The 21382-nt window shown below is 42.2% G+C and overlaps 1 protein-coding gene across 3 annotated transcripts in view; it reads left to right on the top strand.

Annotated features, from left to right (window-relative positions):
- The window catches only part of C1QTNF7 (C1q and TNF related 7), a 137464-nt gene that overhangs the window by 63843 nt on the left and 52239 nt on the right, over positions 1–21382 (top strand). The window contains exon 2 of one of the 3 annotated variants that reach the window (XM_067036373.1): positions 10381–10489. The exons of the other annotated variants lie outside the window; for them this stretch is intronic. Within the exon in view, the coding sequence (XP_066892474.1) occupies positions 10480–10489 (10 nt within the window). The 5' untranslated portion in view covers positions 10381–10479. The remainder of the gene's footprint in view (positions 1–10380; positions 10490–21382) is intronic. 3 annotated transcript variants of the gene reach the window in all.

Below are 21382 nucleotides of genomic sequence, written 5' to 3'. Positions count from 1 at the left end.
CAGGAGCCAGGAGCAGACATCTCCAAAAATGAGGGGCATGGTATAGATTAGTAGATGACTGGTGGGTGGCATGGACTAATGACATGAGATTCAGTGCTGGAGGGATAGGAGGCAGGAGAATGAATGATCTGGTAACATCAGGGAGGAGCTAAGAGGTGACCAACTTCACCTCCAGGCCCAGTGGAATGAGGAGCGAGAGTAGGAAAGAGCTACCACTAGAGTGGGCTGCAGGGACAGAGATGTCCCCAGGGGAGACCCAGGCATCAGTCAGAACAAGAAAGTGAAAGAATATCCAGAAAGGAAGATGAGGATACAGAGGACTTTGCTGATATGAGTGGAACTTCAGTTCCAAGAGACACCGGGGAGGGACTTCTTGTCCACCCCTGGAAAGGGTGGGAGCTGGGCTGGGAAAGGGGCCATCAGATTGAGAGTCCAGAGGATGAGTGATGACCTGGGAGCTTGAAGGACATGCATTGGCATTAAGGGTGTGATGAGGCTCCCCTGAGGGTCTCAAAGCAGAGTGGTGGTAAGTGAGGCTGTAAGTGGGAAGGATAAGTAAGCTGGGGTCTCCAAGAACCGTGACAGGTCCACAGAGGCTTGGAGCTGGGAGAGTGAGAAGCCTTACCTGGAGCACCCAGAAAGCTCTGGGGTGCCTTCCTTGCTCCCAATATAGATTTTCATTAACTATCTAAAGAGGCCCAGGAGCATTGGTAATCCTGGATTATAAAGTGTGAGAAGGTTGAGGAGGCAGGAAAGGAGGCTGATGGGGTCAGCAGGGGCAGGTTATGGAGAACTGTGCATCGTGCTGAAAACTTCAGGCTTTATCCCACAGACTTAGTCTTTGTGATGTGACAGGGCCCTTATGAAGATTATGGTCTTACTTCCACTCTACATAACCCTATGCGTCCATTCTACCTACAACTTCAGGGAGTTAGACGTTTACCAGTTGTATATGTCAATGTTCAACCAGAGAAACAGAACCAGTAGGAGAGAAAATATATTGAGATATATTGTGAGACATTGGATTATGGAGTTGTGGAGATTGTCTAGAGAGTCTGAAATCTGTCGGGGAGACCTCCAGGAAGGGCAGAGTAGAATTGTCAGGGACAAGCTGATACTGAGGTCCCTATGGGGAATCTCTCCTTTATCAGGGAAGCCTCCACTCTGCTTTTAAAATCTTTTAACTGATTGAATCATGCCCACCCAGATTATCTAGGAAATCCTCCCTTATTTAAAGTCAACCAGTTACAGATTTTAATCACATCTATAACATACCTTCTCTGCAAAACCTAGATGAATGGTGAAAAAACAGGGACTGAAGTCTAACCAAGTTAATACATCAAACTGAGGATGACATCAATGTACTCCCTAAAATCTATAGATCCATGGTAGGAGTTCTTTCTGTGAGCAATGAGGAGTCCACAGAGCATTATAAGGAGAGGAGTAAGATGGTCTGCCTTGCACTTCAGAAAAATCAAATCTTTGGGCTTAATGGTAAAAATTCTTAGGAAGGAATATGAGCTAACAGTACTATAAATAATAAATGACTTCCTCCAGTGCAAATCCATGTGAATTTTAGTTTATCTCACTGGGAAATAAAGCAAGTTGGAAAGAACCCCAAAGAAAAGTTATTCCAAATTTCCCTGGATATTTCAAGAAAGGAAGTATTTGTCCAGTGTGCAAGAATTTTTAAGTAATAGTTCAAAATTCCCAACAATTACCCCATCTTCCACTAAACATATGATTAATGAACTGACAAATATTTATGGGCACCTGATCAGTACCCAGCATCCTAATGAAAATAGGAACAAAAAATAATCAGCCACTGTTCCTGCCTCTTCCCCAAGAGGCAGTTTCTCTGGGGAGGCTATCAGCTAGCACTCTCTCAATTGAAAGTGAGAGAACATCCAAATCAAGATGTTTCAAAGCAAAAAAAGGGGGGGGGGATTCACTAATGCATAAAACTAAAGTCCGGGGTAGATCTCCAGCTTCAGGTTCAGTTGGATCCAGGTACTCTAAGAACAGTCTGAACTCTGTCTTCCTGCATCTCTTTGTTCTGCTTTTCTCTGAGGTGCCTTCATAGTTGGTCAGGTCTCTTCTGGCAGTAGCAGAAAGGGTCACCAAGAGCTCCAGGTCTACATCCTAGAGCAGTTTAATTCCAGCAGAAAAGTCCCAGGGTTGAGTTTCACTGGACTCCTGTAGGTCACTAGCCCTCCCATCAATGAATCATTGTGACTAGAGCAGTGGAACAACCTGAAGAGGCTGAGCATTGGTGGAGAGAGAAAAAGGTCCCCAACAGAAAATCAAGAGGTTGTTCCAGAAGTAGGAACAGATATTGGGTAGACAATAAAAGACAGGGCCCTCTATAGGAACATCACAATTCAAGATCCAGAAACCAGTGCAAGTCAGAACAGAGCTGAGAATCCCATTGGACATTCTGCCCTAACCTCGAGGCTCGGTTTCCTCATCTCCAAAGTGGGGCTAATAACAAAACCTACTATGTCTCATAGCTACAAGTATTATTAAAAGTCAAATGCGGGCTTCCCTGGTGGCTCAGTGGTTGAGAGTCCGCCTGCCGATGCAGGGGACACAGGTTCGTGCCCCAGTCTGGGAAGATCCCACATGCCGCAGAGCGGCTGGGCCTGTGAGCCATGGCCGCTGGGCCTGAGTGTCTGGAGCCTGTGCTCCGCAACGGGAGAGGCCACAGAAGTGAGAGGCCCGCATACAGAAAAAAAAAAAAAAAAAAAAGTCAAATGCAATATATGCCTTATAAATAATAAACCATAGGCAAATAAGATATGATGAGAGCTTTAGCCATGGGGTGAGGTTTGAGTTTGTGCTGCAAAGGGGAAGCAGGGAAAAAGAAAGGTAGCAGGAAAAAGTATCACTATCTGGACAAAGTTACCCCCAGGAGAAGAGAGATTTGTTCTGTTCTATTAATATAGTTAATACAGATGGTCCTTTGTATTCAGAATTTTCATCTGAGAGAATGAATTGGAATGATAGTAGTGAGAACTATAAATTTGTTCCTTAATAACTATGTGACTTTGGGCAAGGTTTTTCATCTCTCACTCTCTGTTTTCTCATCTGCAAAGTGGGATAATAGCAGTACCTGTCTCATGAGATAACTGAGGATTAAGTGTGTTAACATAGGTAAAGAGCTGGGCATATACTAAGTGTTCTATAAATATTAACTATTGTTATTGGTCCTCAAAATCATGTGAGTTAGTAGCTATTCTTATTCCCATTTTTTTCTGAATTTTAAAATTGATGCAAAAAGGAATTAAGTAGATAAGGTAAGATTTGAACCAAGATCTGACACACTTCAACTCTCAACTTCAATATGGCCTCATAAACACAGACAGGCAGGGACAGAGACATGGGACCAGGGAGGGAAGGAGGGAGGAAAAAGGCACTTACGATATCCAGGTTATTGTCTGGACTTACTTTAAGCAGGAGTAAACCAGGTATTCTAGAATATTCCTTTAGCCTTGGATTGAGTAATAGTAATCAGAATGGCTTTGTTAGAGAAAGTTTTAGCCAGCACCAAAAAAGAAAACTGAAAATTCTGGGAATGTGCCATAGATACCCCATTGCACTTAAGCATTCTTTTATCAAAATCCCTAAACTCTCCACTCCAGACATGGAGAAACCTGACTCCATTTTCTGCCAGGAGACTGAGATTGCACGTTCATCCCATCGTAGTCCATGCCCATGTGTATCTAGAGGCATGTACCTTGCATCACCTTGTTTTCTCCTCACCGCAATGGCCCCAGCATGGATACAAACTTCATGTCAGCTCCACCGTACAGATAAAGATAGAGGGGCAGAGCCCATGTGTGAACCAAACCTTCTCTCCCAAACTCAGTGCTTCTTCAGGTTCTTCACCGGCATCTGTCCAGGAGAGCAGCCCAGCCCAAGGGGTGCTAGTCCAGCCTTCTACAATCCACAAGCCCTGAGGGACATCCCTGTTCATCTGGCCCCTGCTCAGCCTCTCCAGGGATGCTTAGAGGCAGCCTTCTTTCTAGGAGCATGGGCTGAGGCCATGAGGCTCCCACGGAGAACAGATTAGAGGGTATAATGGGAGAGATGTGTAAGCCAGAAATTCCTTGTGAGTCTGCTTTGTCTCCCTATGAACATATTTCCTTTCTCCATCTCTTAGCAAGAAACCACAATAATTCTCATTTTCTAAAAAAAAGCATCAAGGGTGTTTTCAAGAGGAATTTCAGTAAAAGTGTCAGGGTGAGAGGAACCAGGAAAACAAGTGAATGCCAAAGCCTGGGAGTTTGCTAACCTCCAACAAGGAAGTAATCATAACAATTGCAATAAAAGCCCAGAAATAGACTGTGAGTTTGCCTGGAGACACTGTCTCCCTCACTGGACACTCCTCCCATGGGGCCACTCTGCAGGACTCTCCCACAGTGCCTGCGAGAGGGCGGGAGGGATCAGACCCTCTGGGAAAGCTGACACACGTTCTAGGCCAGTGGGTTCCCAACCCGCGCCTTCCCCAGAATCACCTGGGAGCTTGTTAAAAGGCAGACTCCCAGGCCCTACCCCTAAAGACCCTGATTCTGCAAATGTAGGGTGGGGCCTGGGCATCTGTGGTTTTAAAAGGGTCCCTTGGATATTCTGAGGACTGGGTGAGTTAGAGAACCATCACTCCAGGTAACTCCCATGCTGTGACCTGGGGCAAAGGAGGTACCTCTCTGAGCTGGTAGCACAGAGAGCTTGCAAGAAATCGTTGAGTTGACAAAACTAGACAGCCTGACGCAGAGCAGTAGGGGAATGCCCAGATGACTCAGAGTGCCTTCAGACCACAGAAACTCAGACGCAGGGGCAGAGAGAGACACTCGCTGAACACTGTGGAGTGAAGTAGCATGTTGTAGAAAACAGATATGTATGGATCCCACTTTTTAAAGAAAATTATCTCAATATGCGTACATGTTTGTGTAGAGTTTAAAAAAAGTGTGGAAGGATGTGCATACAGGTCTGTTAATGGGACTCTTTGAGGACTAGGATCCAAAGGAGGATCTTTGTGGAAAGGGACTCACATTTTTCTTTACATACTTCTATATTGCTTTAATTTTTCACAACAAAGATACTTATTTTATAATTTTCAAAAAAATACCCCAAATAGGTGTCTGATCCAAATTGAATTTCAATCCACTCTTCACATTTCAGGGATCACAGGTGAGATGGTGAAGAGTCTCACTGGTCATAAGCCGTGAGACCTGGCTCTAGCACTTGCTTACCTAGAGCACCGTAAAGGGCCTTGGTTAAGAAATTTGTACCCAATTAATAATTAGAATCATTAATAACAATTTAAATACTCCATCTGTTTCCCCAAAGTAGGAATATCTCAAAATGGACTGATGGGATTTTAATTTATAGAGGTGCCTATGATGACAAGGAGAGACCACGACACCCAGGGCCACCTGGGGAAGCACCTGGTTGGTCAGGAGGCAGAGGAAGAGAGAGAAAACGCTAGACCAGGACCTTTATTACATTTTCCACTGGAAAGCTGAGGCAGGAACCGATAAAGGGGATTGGCTAGTTTCAAAAATTTCAGCCAATCTGGGGGCATAGGGACTGTCCCCAGGTGCCTGGCACCTGTCACTGGGATGATTTAGGGCAGGGAGAATGTTGGCTTGGTGTGTGAGACCTGGGTAAAAGAGCTCTTTGGGGGTCTGGGCTCTAGATTGGACTTTGCATAGGAGAGGCATGCTCCCGGTCCAGCCCTTTGCCATCTCCACAAACTGGTGAGCCCTGGGAGGGGCAGTCTCTCCCAGGGCAGTGAGGACATATATGCTAGAGCATCAAAAATATAGAAAATAAGAAAATATGGTGAATACAATTGGCTCTGTGATGAATGAAAGTCAAAGAGACAGATTCAGAATTGAAGAAAACACAATTAGAACAATAACCCAATGAAGAGGCCAGTCTCCTGGGTCATAATTCAGACCTTCTCTGCAGTAGGCATGATGTGCTGGGAGTTGAGATGGAGAAAGAAGAGGGAGGCAGGGTCAAGACCAAGGGACCACGAGCAGGGCCAACAATCCAAATGAGACTGAAGAGACAGCAGAAAATCATTGGGCCTACTATGTGCTGAACAAATATAGAGCACCCTAAATTTATTATCTCTAGCCCCTTGAAACAGGTATTACTATCACCATTTTACAGATGAGCAAACCAAGGCTCAGGGAGGATAACTATCTTACCCAAATTCATCCTGCCAGTAAATGGTGGAGGTAGGATTTAAACCTCAGTCGGTATGACTCCAAATTTAAAGCCTGATTTCATAAATCTGGGCTTGAACCTGGGCAGATGCTACCCTTAGGAGATTGATTCTGGTGAGTCAGGGGGAAGGATGAGGGCTTTCAACAACAGTAGTTCCTGATCAGGGCACAGCCACATGACAATTCCAAGCAGAGATGCCAAGCAAGTAATTTAGTGCACCTGAGATTTTCACAAGGATCTCATCAAGGCAAATGTCACTCCAGACCTAGTGGGTGGCAGGCATGCAGGAGGGCTGCAGCCTGAGGGCAGCCAGGTGTGAACACTTGGCCACTAGAATTGCATCCTGGGCCCCATAAGTCCAGATCTGCACTGAGGTGGGCCTGAGCCAGCCTCGGGCAAGTTTAAAGGTGAGACTGGACCATCTGTGGATGGGAGGGGAGCAGTGTCTCCAAACAGGAGGTCCAGGGGCAGACAGGGACTGATCCAGAGAGGCCCCATCCAGAGGTCAGTAAATTAGCACAATTGTGCACTAACTCTTCTGCCAGTGTTAATTGTGGTTTGGGGGTGGGGGTGAGGGGATTAAGCAAATCTCATACATTCCAGCAATATTTATTGAGCATCAACTGTATACATAACACAGGGTATCATAGTACTTGCCTGGCAGCTTGGTCTTCCCTAAAGCAAACCCTAAGACAAAGATTTGGCGACATAAAGTAGGAAGTGGGGAAAGTGAGGCAGAATAGGGATAATAAAACCAAAAACATGGTATATTACTGAGTAGATTAACACTGTGAGCATCTGAGGCTCTATCCCTCTGGGGACCCTGAGGACCTGTCTAGAACACACCTCAGAGTGGTCTCATCAAAGACGGGAGGTTGGGGTAATTATCCACCATCCGTGTCCCACATGGGTTGAGGTTTGCCCCTAGGGCTTCCCATTTCTAGCCCTCCTGGCAGCCCACAGTCTGGCTGAACAGGCTCCAAAGCAGGCCCCTCGGGCGGGGAAGCAGAGGGCCATGTGTAACTCTGGGAGCAGTTGTCAGTGTGGAGGGGCATTTCCCACCACAGCGGCAAGTGGGTCTGAGGTCGGTCGAGGGCCATGGAGCAGGGCAACCTTAGTTTCTGGTCCTCAGGGAGCCCTCGCAGACTCTGTGTTTCCACACTGAACTGTCTGCAGTTACCTGGCATACCTGCTCTATAACCAGGCCTGCACTCAGGATTCCTGCCTCTGATTGGGAATCCTCTCATCACACTTCACGGCTGATCTTGGGCATCCATTTCTCCAAAAGGCCTTTGGTGACCATCCACCCTTAGGTGGTAGTCTGCTCCTAGTTCCTATGGGTGTCACTAGAGATGCCATAGATAGTGGTTAAACACACGTGCTCTGAGCCACACTGGGCTTGAGGGCACTAAGTCATGGCCCTTACCTTCAAGGGGCTCACAGGCATAAGAGCAAGACGATCTCAACCCCCTCCAGGCTGTGAACACTCCCAAGAGTCCTTAAGGCTTCACTCAGAAACATGCTTTCTGAGAAACAAAAACAAGCAACATTCTTTGGAATCAACTACCCTCTAGATCCTAAATTATCATAGGACACCTAACAGCTCACCTCAAAAAGCCCCACCCACAGCCACGGAGTTGCTTTAACAAACCACATGAAAATCTCCCACCTGAGGCGCGTAACTACGTAGTCCTGTTTCCAAAAATCCCCAAATCATCCAAACCACTTTTGAAGTTGCCAGAGCACACAGTGGGATAGAGTCCTACCACTCACCTCCCATCCCCAAGCAGAGCCGATCCTCTACCAGACCAGCACTAGAGCATTCCAACAAATCTGGTCTGGCTGTTTTCCTCCATCTTTGCTACTATCCTTAATCTACTTAGTCATTCATTTATTCACTCACTCAGCCAACAATTTCTTGAGTGCTAGTCATGGATCAGATGCTATATTTGGTTCCAGCAATGCAAACATGATGAGATATGACCCTATGAAAAAAGGAGCCTGTAGACCCTAGAAACAATAGCAATTTTATTCTTCCACACCCAGCTGGGAATTTTAAAACACTTGGAGTTACCAAGAGTTCTAATTAACCCTGGCTAGAATCCATTTACCAAACACTAATGGCAAACCAGTCACATTAGACTCATGTTTAACTATCACTGGTCTCATCAGTGTCTGAGCACCTTTGTTTGATGTCTTGATCAGATTCCTGCCTACTACTCAAGCCTTCTCCTCCGACATTGACCTTCAAAAACTCCATGCTTTCAACATTTCTGTTCTGTGACCGTCTTTGCCCATGCTCAGGTCTCCTCTGAGTGGGCACCGCCTACTCAAACTTCAGGGCTGAGCTCACACAGCCATTTCTCCAGACAACCTTTCGTGACCATCCATCCTGAGGCAGCAGTTGGCTTCCAGCATGTATGGTATCTCTGCAAGTGCTCTAGATAAGCATACACACTTTGAGTCACACTACCTGCACCGCCCATCCCAACTCTGCTGCTTTGTGAGCTGCATCAATTCTTTCACGTTCCTAAGCCTCGGTTTCCTTCTGTCTAGAATGAGGATAATGATAGTAATACATGGAGAGTTGTATGGATTGAATGAGATGCCCCATGTAAAGCCTTAGCCTGGTGCTTGAGCACAGAGTAAGCATGCAAATTTAGCTGTTGGAATCTCAGGATATGTACAACACTTGACTTTAATTGGTACCTTAATTTGACTATCACTTCTTTATGTTACTATAAATAACTCTATAGGTGTTGAGTACATGAATGAATTATGGATATGCCATTTGCGATATTTATAAGATGCTTTCAAGAAATCTGTCCTGAGTGCCCACTTGGGACCAGGCACTGCTCCAGGGGCTTTCCCAGATATCAGCACATCTGCTGTTCTCAATATTCCTAAGGGATGAAAAGTCCATTTTTATTATCACATTTTCACAGATGAGAAAAATAAGCCCAGAAAGTTTATGCAATTTTTCCAGGGCTGTGCCATTAAAGAATGGCAAGACAGGGGTTTAAGCCTAGATTGCCTGGTTCCAGGGAAGAGATATTATTGCGGTCTAACATGCATGCTGGATTTTAGGGAAACAAGACTGGAGCTAAGATCACTGTCTCTAGGCTCAATAGTACATCAAAGATGTGATGCTTTATGCTTAGAGAATGTCTAGGATTGCACACGCATTTTTTAATTGTGGAGAGGAGAAATACCTTTTTTTTTTTTTTTTTTTTAAATAGAAGAAAGCATTTACAGACCTTACATTGCAGGAAGACCTGAAGACAGCAGCTCCCATGAGCTCCCATGATCACCTTACAGGGTTAGATGATCAGTATAACCCATCAGAAATCAGCCAAGTTTGTTCAGAGGTAGTAAATAAAGCTGTCAATGGCACTAAATTTGGTGCACACGAAGATAAATGAAAGGAAGCAGAGAGAAACAAAAAAGTTATATTGTTTTGTTTCCTGGTGAACACAAGAAATAAGAAACCCTTTGCAACAAGAGACCTTCCTTTAGAGATTCTATGAAATTTCCCCTCCAACACTCAGGGAAACCATGAAGCTGGTCAGCGTCCAGGACGGCTGATGAATGCTCTGCTCTGATGCGTATCTTCCAACCAGCCCTTCCAACCTCCTCCATGTCTGCACTTCCTACCATTTGATATGGAAATTGTTGGCTTTTCTTTCCCTGTGTTAGTCAAAGAGGCTAGTTCATGCAGGAGTAACAAACAAATCCCAAGTCTCAGTGGCTTAAGACAGCAAAGATTGTATGTTGTTTATTGCTGTTTTTATTATTGCTACACTTTGTTGTTGCTACAATATTGCTATAGCTACATGCTCAACGTGGGGCAACAGAGTAGGCACTCAGGGACGTGGCCAAGTCCACCATCTTCCTGTACCACCATCATAACTTGAGGCTTCGTAGCTCACTGTGGAAGGGAATGAAAGCATGTAGATGATTTGTGTCACTTCCACTCACATTTTGCTGGCCAAGCAATCCATCGGGCCATGCTTAGCTTTGAGGATGGAGGAAGGAAGTATTACAGAAGGGGGTAGAAAGGCAGATACTGGTGGGCTCCAGTGCTGTGGACCTCACATAGGAGAAGTCAGAACATCCCTATAAAAATCTGTTTCCACATTGCAGATAGCCAGGGGGAAGGGAGTGGCAAATATATGAAGAGGAACCAGGAAGACTTGCCATGTTTGTTGTTTACAAAGAGTCTCTGACTCGGAGAGCCTGGACATGAAAAGGGGTGAGTAGGGCTTGGAGAGAGAACCCTGGAGTCATAGCTTTAAATGTTTCATTATGAACTACACTGACCCTCTGGAGACAAAAGCCTGAAGGAGACAGTTCATCAAGGCTTGTTGGGTAGGAGGGCAGAGATCACAACCAAATTTGGAACCCAGTTAACAATGCTCCCACTCCCCTCTGCACTACTGTTAGTCAAACAGCTGGATGCACCTACTCATATTTGAGTAATGTTGAGAAAGAAACCAGGTGGCAAGGGCCCCAGTATGGGTATTGCAAGAGGAAGAAAAAAGCAAATACAGAAGGCAGATTAAAAATACACACAACATGGGGGCTTCCCGGGGGCTTCCCTGGTGGCGCAGTGGTTGAGAATCCGCCTGCCGATGCAGGAGACACGGGTTCGTGCCCTGGTCCGGGAAGATCCCACATGCCGCGGAGCAACTAAGCCCGTGAGCCATGGCCGCTGAGCCTGTGCGTCCGGAGCCTGTGCTCCGCAACGGGAGAGGCCACAGCAGTGAGAGGCCCGCATACCGCAAAAAAAAAAAAAATACACACAACATGAATGATCTATTCCAGAGAACAAAGAAATTAGTTCTCTTCAGTCTTAAATGAACTGACAGCATAGTTTTTCAGAAAAGAAAGTCCCAAGAAGCAGTAGAAGTGATCAAAAGAGAAATAAGAAGAAAACCAGTTGAAAAGTGAACTGGCAGAATTCAGGAAATAAGTGGAAGATAAAAATAAAGCAATTAGAGAGATGAAAGTCAACACAGAAGCAGAAGAAAATAGATAAATACTGTTGAGAGCACAGGCCAAGTGTAAGAAATCACATGAAATGAAATAGAAAGGAAAAAAGAGATAAAAATGATGACAGACAAGACAATACGCACTGAGGAACACAAACTGGTATTCTGAACAGAAAAAAAGAGGGAACAGGAAAAAGCTGAAAAAGCTCTTGAAGTAAAGAAAGCTAGGTATCTCTAGATTTAAAGGACACACCGTATCCTAGGGGGAAAAAAGCAGAACTGGCAACATCGGCGAATGCACCGTGAAGATACTGAAATTCAAGGGGAAATGTTCTGTCTGCCTCATGCAAAGAACAAGAATCACAAGATTTTTCTCATTCTGAAACAACACTCAACACGAGTAAACAGAACAACATCTATCACGTTCTAAGGGGAAAAGGGTGGTGACCCAAAGGGTTTTCTACTCAGTCATATTCTGCTGTGTCTATAAAAGAAACAGGCATTAACATGCAAGAATGTTAAGAAACATTCTTAAACAGGCAGGAATTCAAGGGCTATAGTAACAAAGAGCTTCCTGAGAAATATCTGATGATGAAATCCAGCGTATAAGGCATGAATCAAAATTAAACACCCAGCCATGGAGAAAAGGACAACAGTAAGAACTGAACTAATTTAATCACAGAACCAAGATGGACGAACAGTGGGAATGAGTTGACAGAACAGAATATAAAAATGATCATTCCAGGCAATCCCAAAATAATGTAACTAACAAAAATCAGAAGGTTGGGGGTGGTAGCAAGCAGGAAGTGCATAAAATCTTCCTCTTTCATGGCAGAAAGTAAATATATAAGTGGAAACATACAGAGTTTTTTTTAAAGCAAAATAATGTCAAACAGTATTTTTCAAAATTGTCTTTTAACCTTGGAAACATCTTTTAGGAACTAATATCAGTTGTTATGAACAAATATTTATCTGAAGTTCAACCATTCCTTCAGTTTGATTCTAGTTTGTTTTTCTTTGGGTAATATCAAGTAGACTTAGGTTTATCATGGAGATCATGGACCCTAATCCACAAAACTCAGGCTTCCCAAGTTGGGTTCAGTAATCATTTCAATTTAAACACATTGAGTTGTTCAGAATTTTAATGATGTGCATATTATTCCGGGGAATTACTAATGAAGTCAGCGCTCACTTTTCCTCAGTGATAAATGCATCACTTAGGAATTCTTTGGCTGCAATCAACAGAATATCTGAGTAACAGAAGCTTAAACTAGTAAGGGTTTTTATTTCTTCACACAACAAAAAGTCAGGGGGTCGCTGGCATGGGTTCAGCTGCTCATTAAAGCCCCTGAGATCCAGCCTGCTTCTCTTTTCCCACCATTTCATCCTTAACTTGTTATCTTTCATGCTCATGCTTGTCATCAAGATGACTCTGTGCTTGAGACATCACCTCTGTGCTCATCAGAGGCAGAGGAGAAAGAGGGGGTGGGTACCAATTGTGTACGGTGCTTTCAGAAAAGCCAATCTTTCCAGAATTCTCCATTCAATGTTTTTTGTTTTTAATATATATATATACCTTATTGGCTATAATCATGTCACATGCCTCCCAAGGCCACCGGCAAATGAGGCTAGGCAGTGGGCATATATTGCCTGCTGACAAAATTGGAATTGTAGTAGCAAAAGTAGATGGGGAACACATATTGATTTTATAACAGTATCTGCCACAAAAAGAAAGTTGGAAAGTTCAGGAAACTAAAACTCAGAAAACCCTGTTGCTTCCTCTAAGTCAGTATCTGCTGAGGCATTATCATTCTCCCTGCTGAGTGTTTTGTCATCTGGATAATTTTGGTTTTGGATAAATTTTGAGCAGAGTGGCCTTTTGAAAATGAAAACCAGATCATGCTCCTCTCCTGTTTCCTTCAAGGCCTTCCCATTGAACTTCAAATACAATTTAAACTCCTCCCCATGGCCTCCATGACCTAGCATGATGTAGCCCAGCATAACCTAGATCCTCTTCAACACCCTGGCCCTTGTTCTCTCCCGGCTATCTCATCTCCTTCCTGGGAACAGGCAGGATTATTCCCGCTGCAGGATCCTTATAGTGGCTACTCCTCTACAGGGACCACTTGTCCACCCAGATTCATTGGTCACACCTCTGCCTCATTTAGATCTCTACTCTAACATTGCCTCCTCAGGAAAACCTCCTCTGATCTCCTTCCCAAGACTTTCCATCCTCCTAAGTGCTTTCTAGTCTTTCTAGCACTTCCCGCTATTTGAGGTTAACACTGAGTTTGTTCCCTTGGTTGTTGTCTGCCTATCACTCTACAGCACCACTCCCTGAGGGCAGGACCATTTTCTGTCTTATTTGCCCTGTTTCCCCTGTGTCTGGATTCCTGCTTTGCACGTCTTAGGTTCTCAACTGATCTCTACTGAATGAATAAGGGGATGGACCAGAGTTAAGAACCCAGACATCAATATCCAAGCAGAACCAGAAATGGGGACACAAGTTCAGGGTGGCAGACACGGTAGGAACACACAGAGAGCTCATAATGGTGTCATGCATCAGAGAGGAGAAGATGAATAACACATGCTCACTGCCCTCAAAGGAGCATACCCTTCACCACACGCATAACAAACCACACAGGGGACTCTGCAAAGGGAAGCAAGAGGAAAGGAGGGTGTGGGCCAAGTATGACAGCTGCCAGCTTCAAATTTCCAAATTGGAGAATAGTGCACAAAGATTTCACTAGAGGGATGCGTATTGCAATGTTACTGGCAAAAGCAAAAGTTAAAAACAACCAAACCATCCCACAATAGGGAATTAGTTAAGGCAATTTCCATACAAACTTATAATATCATTTTTAAATTACATTATAGAATTATATTTTATTATATGGAAATATGAGTAAATATAGAGTAAATGACAATAGCATTCCCCAAAAAAGTAATGCATAGAATAGTATAATTTAAAAGAGAGAGACAGAGAATATGTATCTTTCCAGATGTAGATGCCAAAATGATAACAGGATTATTTCTGGGTGGTCTGATTAACAGCTGATTTCTATTTTCTTTTTTGTTGTTGTTTATCCATATAGTCTAATTTTTCCATGATTAATATGTATTAATTGTGTAATGTTTTTCTAGTTTCAAATAAATGAATCAGGATGCATGTTTTAAATCCCATCTCAACAGTATGAAGAAACACTGGATATCAGAGAGACTTTCCTTGGAGCAGGAGAGCAGCCTGCTGTTAAATATTATTCCAGGCACATGTACATGTTTAAAAGGCTCAGCTGGCATGGGGACAAGAGTGTCAGGAGGACAGCACCAATAGTATAGCCAAGTGGTGGCCTAGGCACCCCTAAAACTGAGGGTCAGTAGCACCGTATGGTTGTGGAAAACAGCCCCCAGAGCCAAACTGTCATTTACAGTTACATCTTGTACCAAACTCACTTTATCTTCAGAATGTGCGAATTAGGTGTTACTCTCCCATTTTACAAATGAGAATCCTGAAGTTCAGGGAGGCTCAGTGAATTGTCCAGCATCCTCCAAGAGTAAAAGCTAGACCAGCTCTGCCTGACTCCAAAGACCTTACTCATCTCCCTGCATCAGTAATCTTCATACATGTCTGCCTTAAGCCTAAACAAGTGGAAGACACCTAGTGAGCAGTTAATCCAGTGGATATCAAGCATTTTGTGTTGTTATTCTGGAACCATTAGTTTGAATAAAATCTAACCAAAGGCAAAATCAAATAAAACACTAACTGCAATGTGGTGTCCTGGATTGGGTCCTGGAAAAGACAAAGAGCACTAGTGGGAAAGCTGGTGAAATCTAAGCAGTCTGGAGTTTAACTAATACTAAAACGATGATAGATGATAGATAGGTAGATAGATAGATGATTGATAGATAGATAATAGATGGATAGATGATAGATGATTTGATAGAGAGATAGATGATAGATAAATAGATAGATAGATGCTCTTGCAGAATGATGAGGGTGAGGAAGCGTCTGGTCTCTTAAGGTAGACATCTACCTGCCCAATTACCACCTCCTTCCTCCATCTCATCCCCAGAGAGAGCTCCAGATCCCCCTAGAGATCACTTTGGAAACCCTTGAGCTGGTCCAATCAACTTACTTTATAGATGAGGAAACTAAAGCCTGACAATCGAAGTAGCCCAAGAACTCTAGGCTGGACATTGGCAGAGTGGACTGGAGCCTGGTGTTCTAGACCGAATGTTTATGTTCCTTCAAAATTCTTATGTTGAAGCCTTAGCCCCCAGTGTGATGCTATTTGGAGGTGGGGTTTTGGGGAGGTAATTAATTTAGATAAAGTCATGAGGGTGGGACCCCCCTTGGTGGGATCAGTGTCCCTATAAGGAAAGGAAGAGAAACCAGAGTGTCCTCTCTCCATCATGTGAGGACACAACAGGAAGACGGCATCTATATGCCAGGAAGAGAGCTCTCACCAGGAATCAAATTGCCTGGGAACTTGATCTTGACTTCCTAGCCTTAAGAAGTGTGAGAAATAAATGCCGTTGTCTAAGCCACCCAGTATGTGGTATTTTGTTACAGCAGCTTGAGCTGACTGAGACACCCAGTCTCCCCTAGGTCAGTGCTCCTTCCCAGACACCAGCTTGAGTCAGGATACATGGAATCCTGAGATCATTTTCAAATCTACCTCTGCTGAGACAATAAAATATACCAGTCTCTAATAAAATTGTTGGATTTTTCAAATCCAAGAAAAGGTGAACTAGTTTTATCAAACACCTATATTCCTGAAAGGCTGTATGCAGGTGAAATATTGTTGACATAAGCAGTGTGAATTTGCTATTTACTATTTTTTTCTTTGGCTAGACACCACTGTATCACTGAAACAATGATCCTCAGCCCCAGGCCCTGCATCCAAACTATCAGGGGAGCCTGTTAAAAAATTCAGGTTCTTGGGCAAACCTAGCTTTTAGGTCATTAAAACTTGAGAATGATACCAGTATTTATTTAGTGCTCCCCATTTGTGATGGTTTTCTCAGAAAAGACAAACTGGAGAATGCCGAGATGGTTGTGGGAAGGAGACTTATTCTCACTATATATACTTCTATTATATGAATTTTTCAAACATCATTGTGTGTTGCCTATTTGAAACTAAACTAAACTTAAAAATTCCCCTTGCACAGCCACGGCAGGGAATTACAGATCTAGCGAGACAGTGTTGCATCTCTTAAAAATAGAGTATTATACAGAATTAGCTTGAGGTCTCAGGGCAGCCTAGTTAGCCTAGGTCAAGTTCCTGGTTGAAATAATGAGCTTAGGAGTCCAACAGTTCAGGTCTGAACCTGCCTCTGCCCCAACGAGTGTTCACTCTTCTGAGCACCTCGTCTGTAAAACCCATATAATGATACCCACTTAACAGACCTGTGAGGATGAGTGATGACAGTACATGTAAAACACTCAACACAGAGCCTGGCATATAGCCAGCCCTCAGTAAATAGTAGCTATTCTTCCTCTTTTCTTTTTTCTGTAGCCCCTGTGCTGGAATGGGGATTATTGATATGATCAGAACTGAATTATTTTGGAAGGAAAAATTCTTCCTTGTTTCATGAAACCAAATTGGTTGACTTTAAGCTAGAAAGTGTATGTGCCAGAAAGGTCTCCACATGCCTTGATAAGTGCTAATGGCCAAGACTTCTCACCCCTGTTTTCTTGCCATCAGCACTGATCTAAGAAATTAGAACTCTTTAGGCGTTTTTGTTTAGATAAAAGTGTGCATTCATAGTTTTTTTGGACATCCTCCATACTGTTTTGAAGCTTTGGCTTATTGCTTTATTTAACTAATTTTTTCCTTTAGATATGTAAATACATTGCTAAATATTTGGAAAATAGAAGGGAAAAAAAGCAATTCAAAATTCCACCAGCTTAACACAATGGATGACAGTATTTTGGTATATTTCCTGCTAGGCTGTTAATGTATGAGTTATAATCATAAAAAGCATTATATTTACACTGAACAGAGTTCATCTTCTGATTTTTCTTTTAACAGTGGATTGCAAATATTTGCCCTATTATAACCACACTTTCAACTAGCTCCATAATATTCCACTGGGTGACTATCCCACAATATATTTAATAATTCTCCTATTTTGTAACATTATAGTTTACTCTGATTTTTTGGTTGTTTTTAATGCTGCAATGAACATCTTTATATGTAGATATTTTTATTGAATTAAGAACTATTTCCTTAGGTTAAATTCACACAAATGGTGTCTTCTGTTTTTCAAATATAAAACCACATTAGAGAACAGTATGACCTTAACTAGATAAACTTAGAAAAATCACAACCATTTCATGTGCACGTGCTTTCTCCCTAGTTTTCAGAATTATCAGGGGAATAACTCTGTGCAAAGCAGAAACAAAGCAGCCTGTGATCTACCAGAGACAAAAGGAATTGCAAAAAGTTCAAAGGGCAACATTTTATTTGGCTGTTAGAGCTTCAACATGAATTTTGAATTATAATCAAGACAAAACAGTGCTTTGAGAAGCATCTGTCATCCAATTTGCATCCCCTTTCCATATGTGAACAGGAAGGGAAAGACACTACCATTGGCCCCAGCTGAAAGAGACTCTCTAAGGAAATGAACATGTATACTAACTAAAATCATCTTTCATAACATTCAAACAACTGGTGTGTTTCAACCAGCACCTTGGCAACAGTTCATTTATCCTCCACTATTCCAGGGAGACAGCAATTCATTTCAGTAAGAACTCATTTATGTTAATAATTTTTGTTCATTGAGCATTCACCCATGCCAATGTCCTAATATATTTTCTAAACGTATGCTTTCATCCTATTTTATAGAAGGCACACTGAGGTACAGAGAGACTGTCACATTCTCAAGATCACAGTTAGTAGGTGGTAGAGTTGGGCTTCAAACCATGCTTTCGAGCTTCAGAAATCATGTTTAAGAAGCTCAGCCCCAGAGACCTGTACTCTGCCTGCTGCCTGGAACTCAGGCAGGGTCTCCCATTGTCACCTGTGTTCATTTTCTGTTGCTGCTATAACAAATTATCACAAACTTAGTGGCCTAAAACAACACAGTTATTATCCTACAGTTCTGGAGGCCAGAAGTCTGAAATGGGTTCACAGGGCTGTGTTCCTTTTGGAGGCTCTAGAGGAGAAGCTGTTTCCTTGCCTTTTCTGTCTTCTTGAGGTCACCTACACTTCTCGTCTCCTGGTCCACTCCTCCACCTTCAAAGCCATTATAGCATCTTCTCCCTCTGATTTTGTTTCCCTCTGCCTCCATCCTCACATCACCTTCTCTCTGTTACTCTGACCCTCCTGCCTGCCCCTTATAAGGACCCTTGTGATGACATCAGTGGCCTACATAGTTAATCCAAGATAGTGCTCCCTCTCTCAAGACCCTCAACTTAATCATATCTGCAAAGCCCCTTTGCTATATTCACAGGTTAGGACATGAACATCCTCGGGTGGCCATTAGTCAGATTATGACCAGTAAAGAAAGCTAAATGACAACTGGAAAAGTCACAAGTGTCCTGCAGAGCTACTTTTCTAGAGATGATACAACAGGGAAAAGCTGTTCGATTTAGGTTTCCAGCAATTCCAACAGAACCAGCAGTAGGAGATGCGGATAGCATAAAAAAAAGCAGGTATCACACTACTATATATACAATAGATAACTAATAAGAACCTACTGTATAGCATAGGGAACTCTACTCAATACTCTGTAATGACCTATAAGAGTAGATATATGAATATGTATAACTAATTCACTTTGGTGTACAGCAGAAACTAACACAATATTGTAAATCAACTATACTCCAATATAAAGAGCAGGTATCTCAGTTTTTGAGCACCAAATACGATCCACATACTTCACTTACCTTAATGCATTTCATCTTCACAACAACCCTGGAGGAGTATCCTTGTCCCCAAAGCAGGGATGAGAAAAACTGAGATTCAGAGTAGTTATGTAACACTCCTGAGGTCACACAGCTAAGAATGCTGATAGGCACCATTCCTCTGATTTGGACCCAGGTGACTCTGACCCCAAAGTCCAGGTGTTGTCCACCCTGTCCAGACAACTGACACCAAAATTGATCTAAATGAACATCACCAGCAATGGGGATCTAACAAGAGGCAGCCTCTGCACACAACCCTTCCATCACCCATTTCCTTATTTATTTGTTTGTCTATGTGTTTATTATCTATTGCTCCATGAAGGTAAGGATATTGTTTTTTTTCTGATCACTATCCCCTCAGCTCTGAGAAAGGCCAGGAACATAGCAGACACTAAAGAAATATTTCTGTAATAAATTAATAACAATCCTTTGACTCAGAGATAACCAATGTGAGCAAACTCACCCACTTACAACATGGAAGGGATGCTAAAAATAAACAAACACCACAATAGGACTTCTCAACAGCCAAAAAAACAACTCTCGGTCCAAATTAATGCTCTATCTCTTTGGAAAACCCCTGGAGACCTAATGCAGAACTTGTTTTCTCTTTCTGAAAAGTGATTTCTAACTAATTTGTTGAGCTCTTTATCACTCTACTTCCTGCTAAAAGGATATACTTCTGTTATACTTAAAATTTTAAAAGAAGGTCATCCATCTGAAACACAGGATCCAAGGGAGCAAGGTAACTGTACATCAGTGTTATAATATTCAAGAGATGCATCAGTAAAATTATGGCCTCTGTAGATGGAGACAAGATTCAGAGAGACTAACTTATGACATTCCTCAAACTGACAAGCTGCCAAGCCTCAACCCCAGCACATGTGTGTGCCTCACTCAGCTCCCTGCAGAATGGACCACCTCAGTCTTTAGCTCCCATGCTCTCAAACACACATAACTAGACAGAATGACCCAGACCCAGACTCAAAGAGATGATATTCTTTCATACATAGAAAACTTTGTCTCATGGTCAAGTCATGTGTATTCATTTATTTTAAAATTTTGACTCTGCACATAAGTATTATGGCCACTGCTTTTTTTTTTTTTTTTTAGTTAAAGCAATATTCTGCCTGAATAGCAGATAATTATCTTCCATTCCATACCAAGAGACTATATATATAAACATATATATGTATGACACACACATATATGTATATATATACCATATGTATATACACACAGATATAGCAAATACACACAAACATATATACACATAATATTTAATTAATTTTCAATATGCCAAAGTATCCTTTGTAGACATTTCATTAATTTCTGATATAGTCAGTTCTTTTTTTTTTCACACACGCACACTGTATTTTATTTTTACAAGAGATAAACTGACCCAGCATTGTAAACGGATGACCACAACAAAACCTACAATGATTGCAATTACTAAACACGAAACACACTCATACTATGTCACAATATTGACATTCAGTCCAGTAATCCTCCACTGTAACAGCTCCTTTACTTGGAAGTGAAAACTGATTTGTATATTTTTTGCCTCTGAGTCCTTGTGGGATTTTTTTTTTATTCAAACAGAAAGTCACAAAAATTATAATCATCCTCATCAGTTCACTCAGTCCCATGTAATTATTTTTTTTCATCTTGATCTTTTGTTAGCACTTTTATGAATTCACAAGTTTTCCATTAGAGTTCTGAAAATGCTTATTCATTCAGTTCAGCAGTATAGTCAGTTACCAGAAACCTGTACTTGTCAGAGTCTTTTCCATGAATTCCTTGAAGATGAAACCCTTTTATAGGAACATTTTTGCAAAAGCATCAGAGTACACCCAGAAATGTCTGTAAATGACAAAAGACTTAAAAATGACCATGGTTAAAGATTTGATGAAAGTTCCTAATAATGTAATTGACAAGGAAATTTATTTATTTATGAGATATACATTTTAAAGTAATAATTAGAATTATGACTTATAACATTATACCAGAACATATAAGATTTTTAGAAATTTCATGTAATGTCTGAAACATTTATATCAACATATTTCCATACACATAACCTAAAGAAAGTTTAGTATTAGTTGTTTTTTTGTTTGTTTGCTTATACTGCAGGTTCTTATTAGTCATCCATTTTATACACATCAGTGTATACATGTCAATCCCAATCGCCCAGTTCAGCACACCACCATCCCCACCCCATTGCAGTTTTCCCCCCTTGGTGTCC

This window comes from Kogia breviceps, chromosome 6, assembly GCF_026419965.1.
Source record: "Kogia breviceps isolate mKogBre1 chromosome 6, mKogBre1 haplotype 1, whole genome shotgun sequence".
Lineage (NCBI taxonomy): Eukaryota > Metazoa > Chordata > Mammalia > Artiodactyla > Physeteridae > Kogia > Kogia breviceps.
The sequence above is the reverse complement of the archived record's forward strand: the minus strand, read 5'-3'. Positions and strand labels throughout refer to the sequence as shown.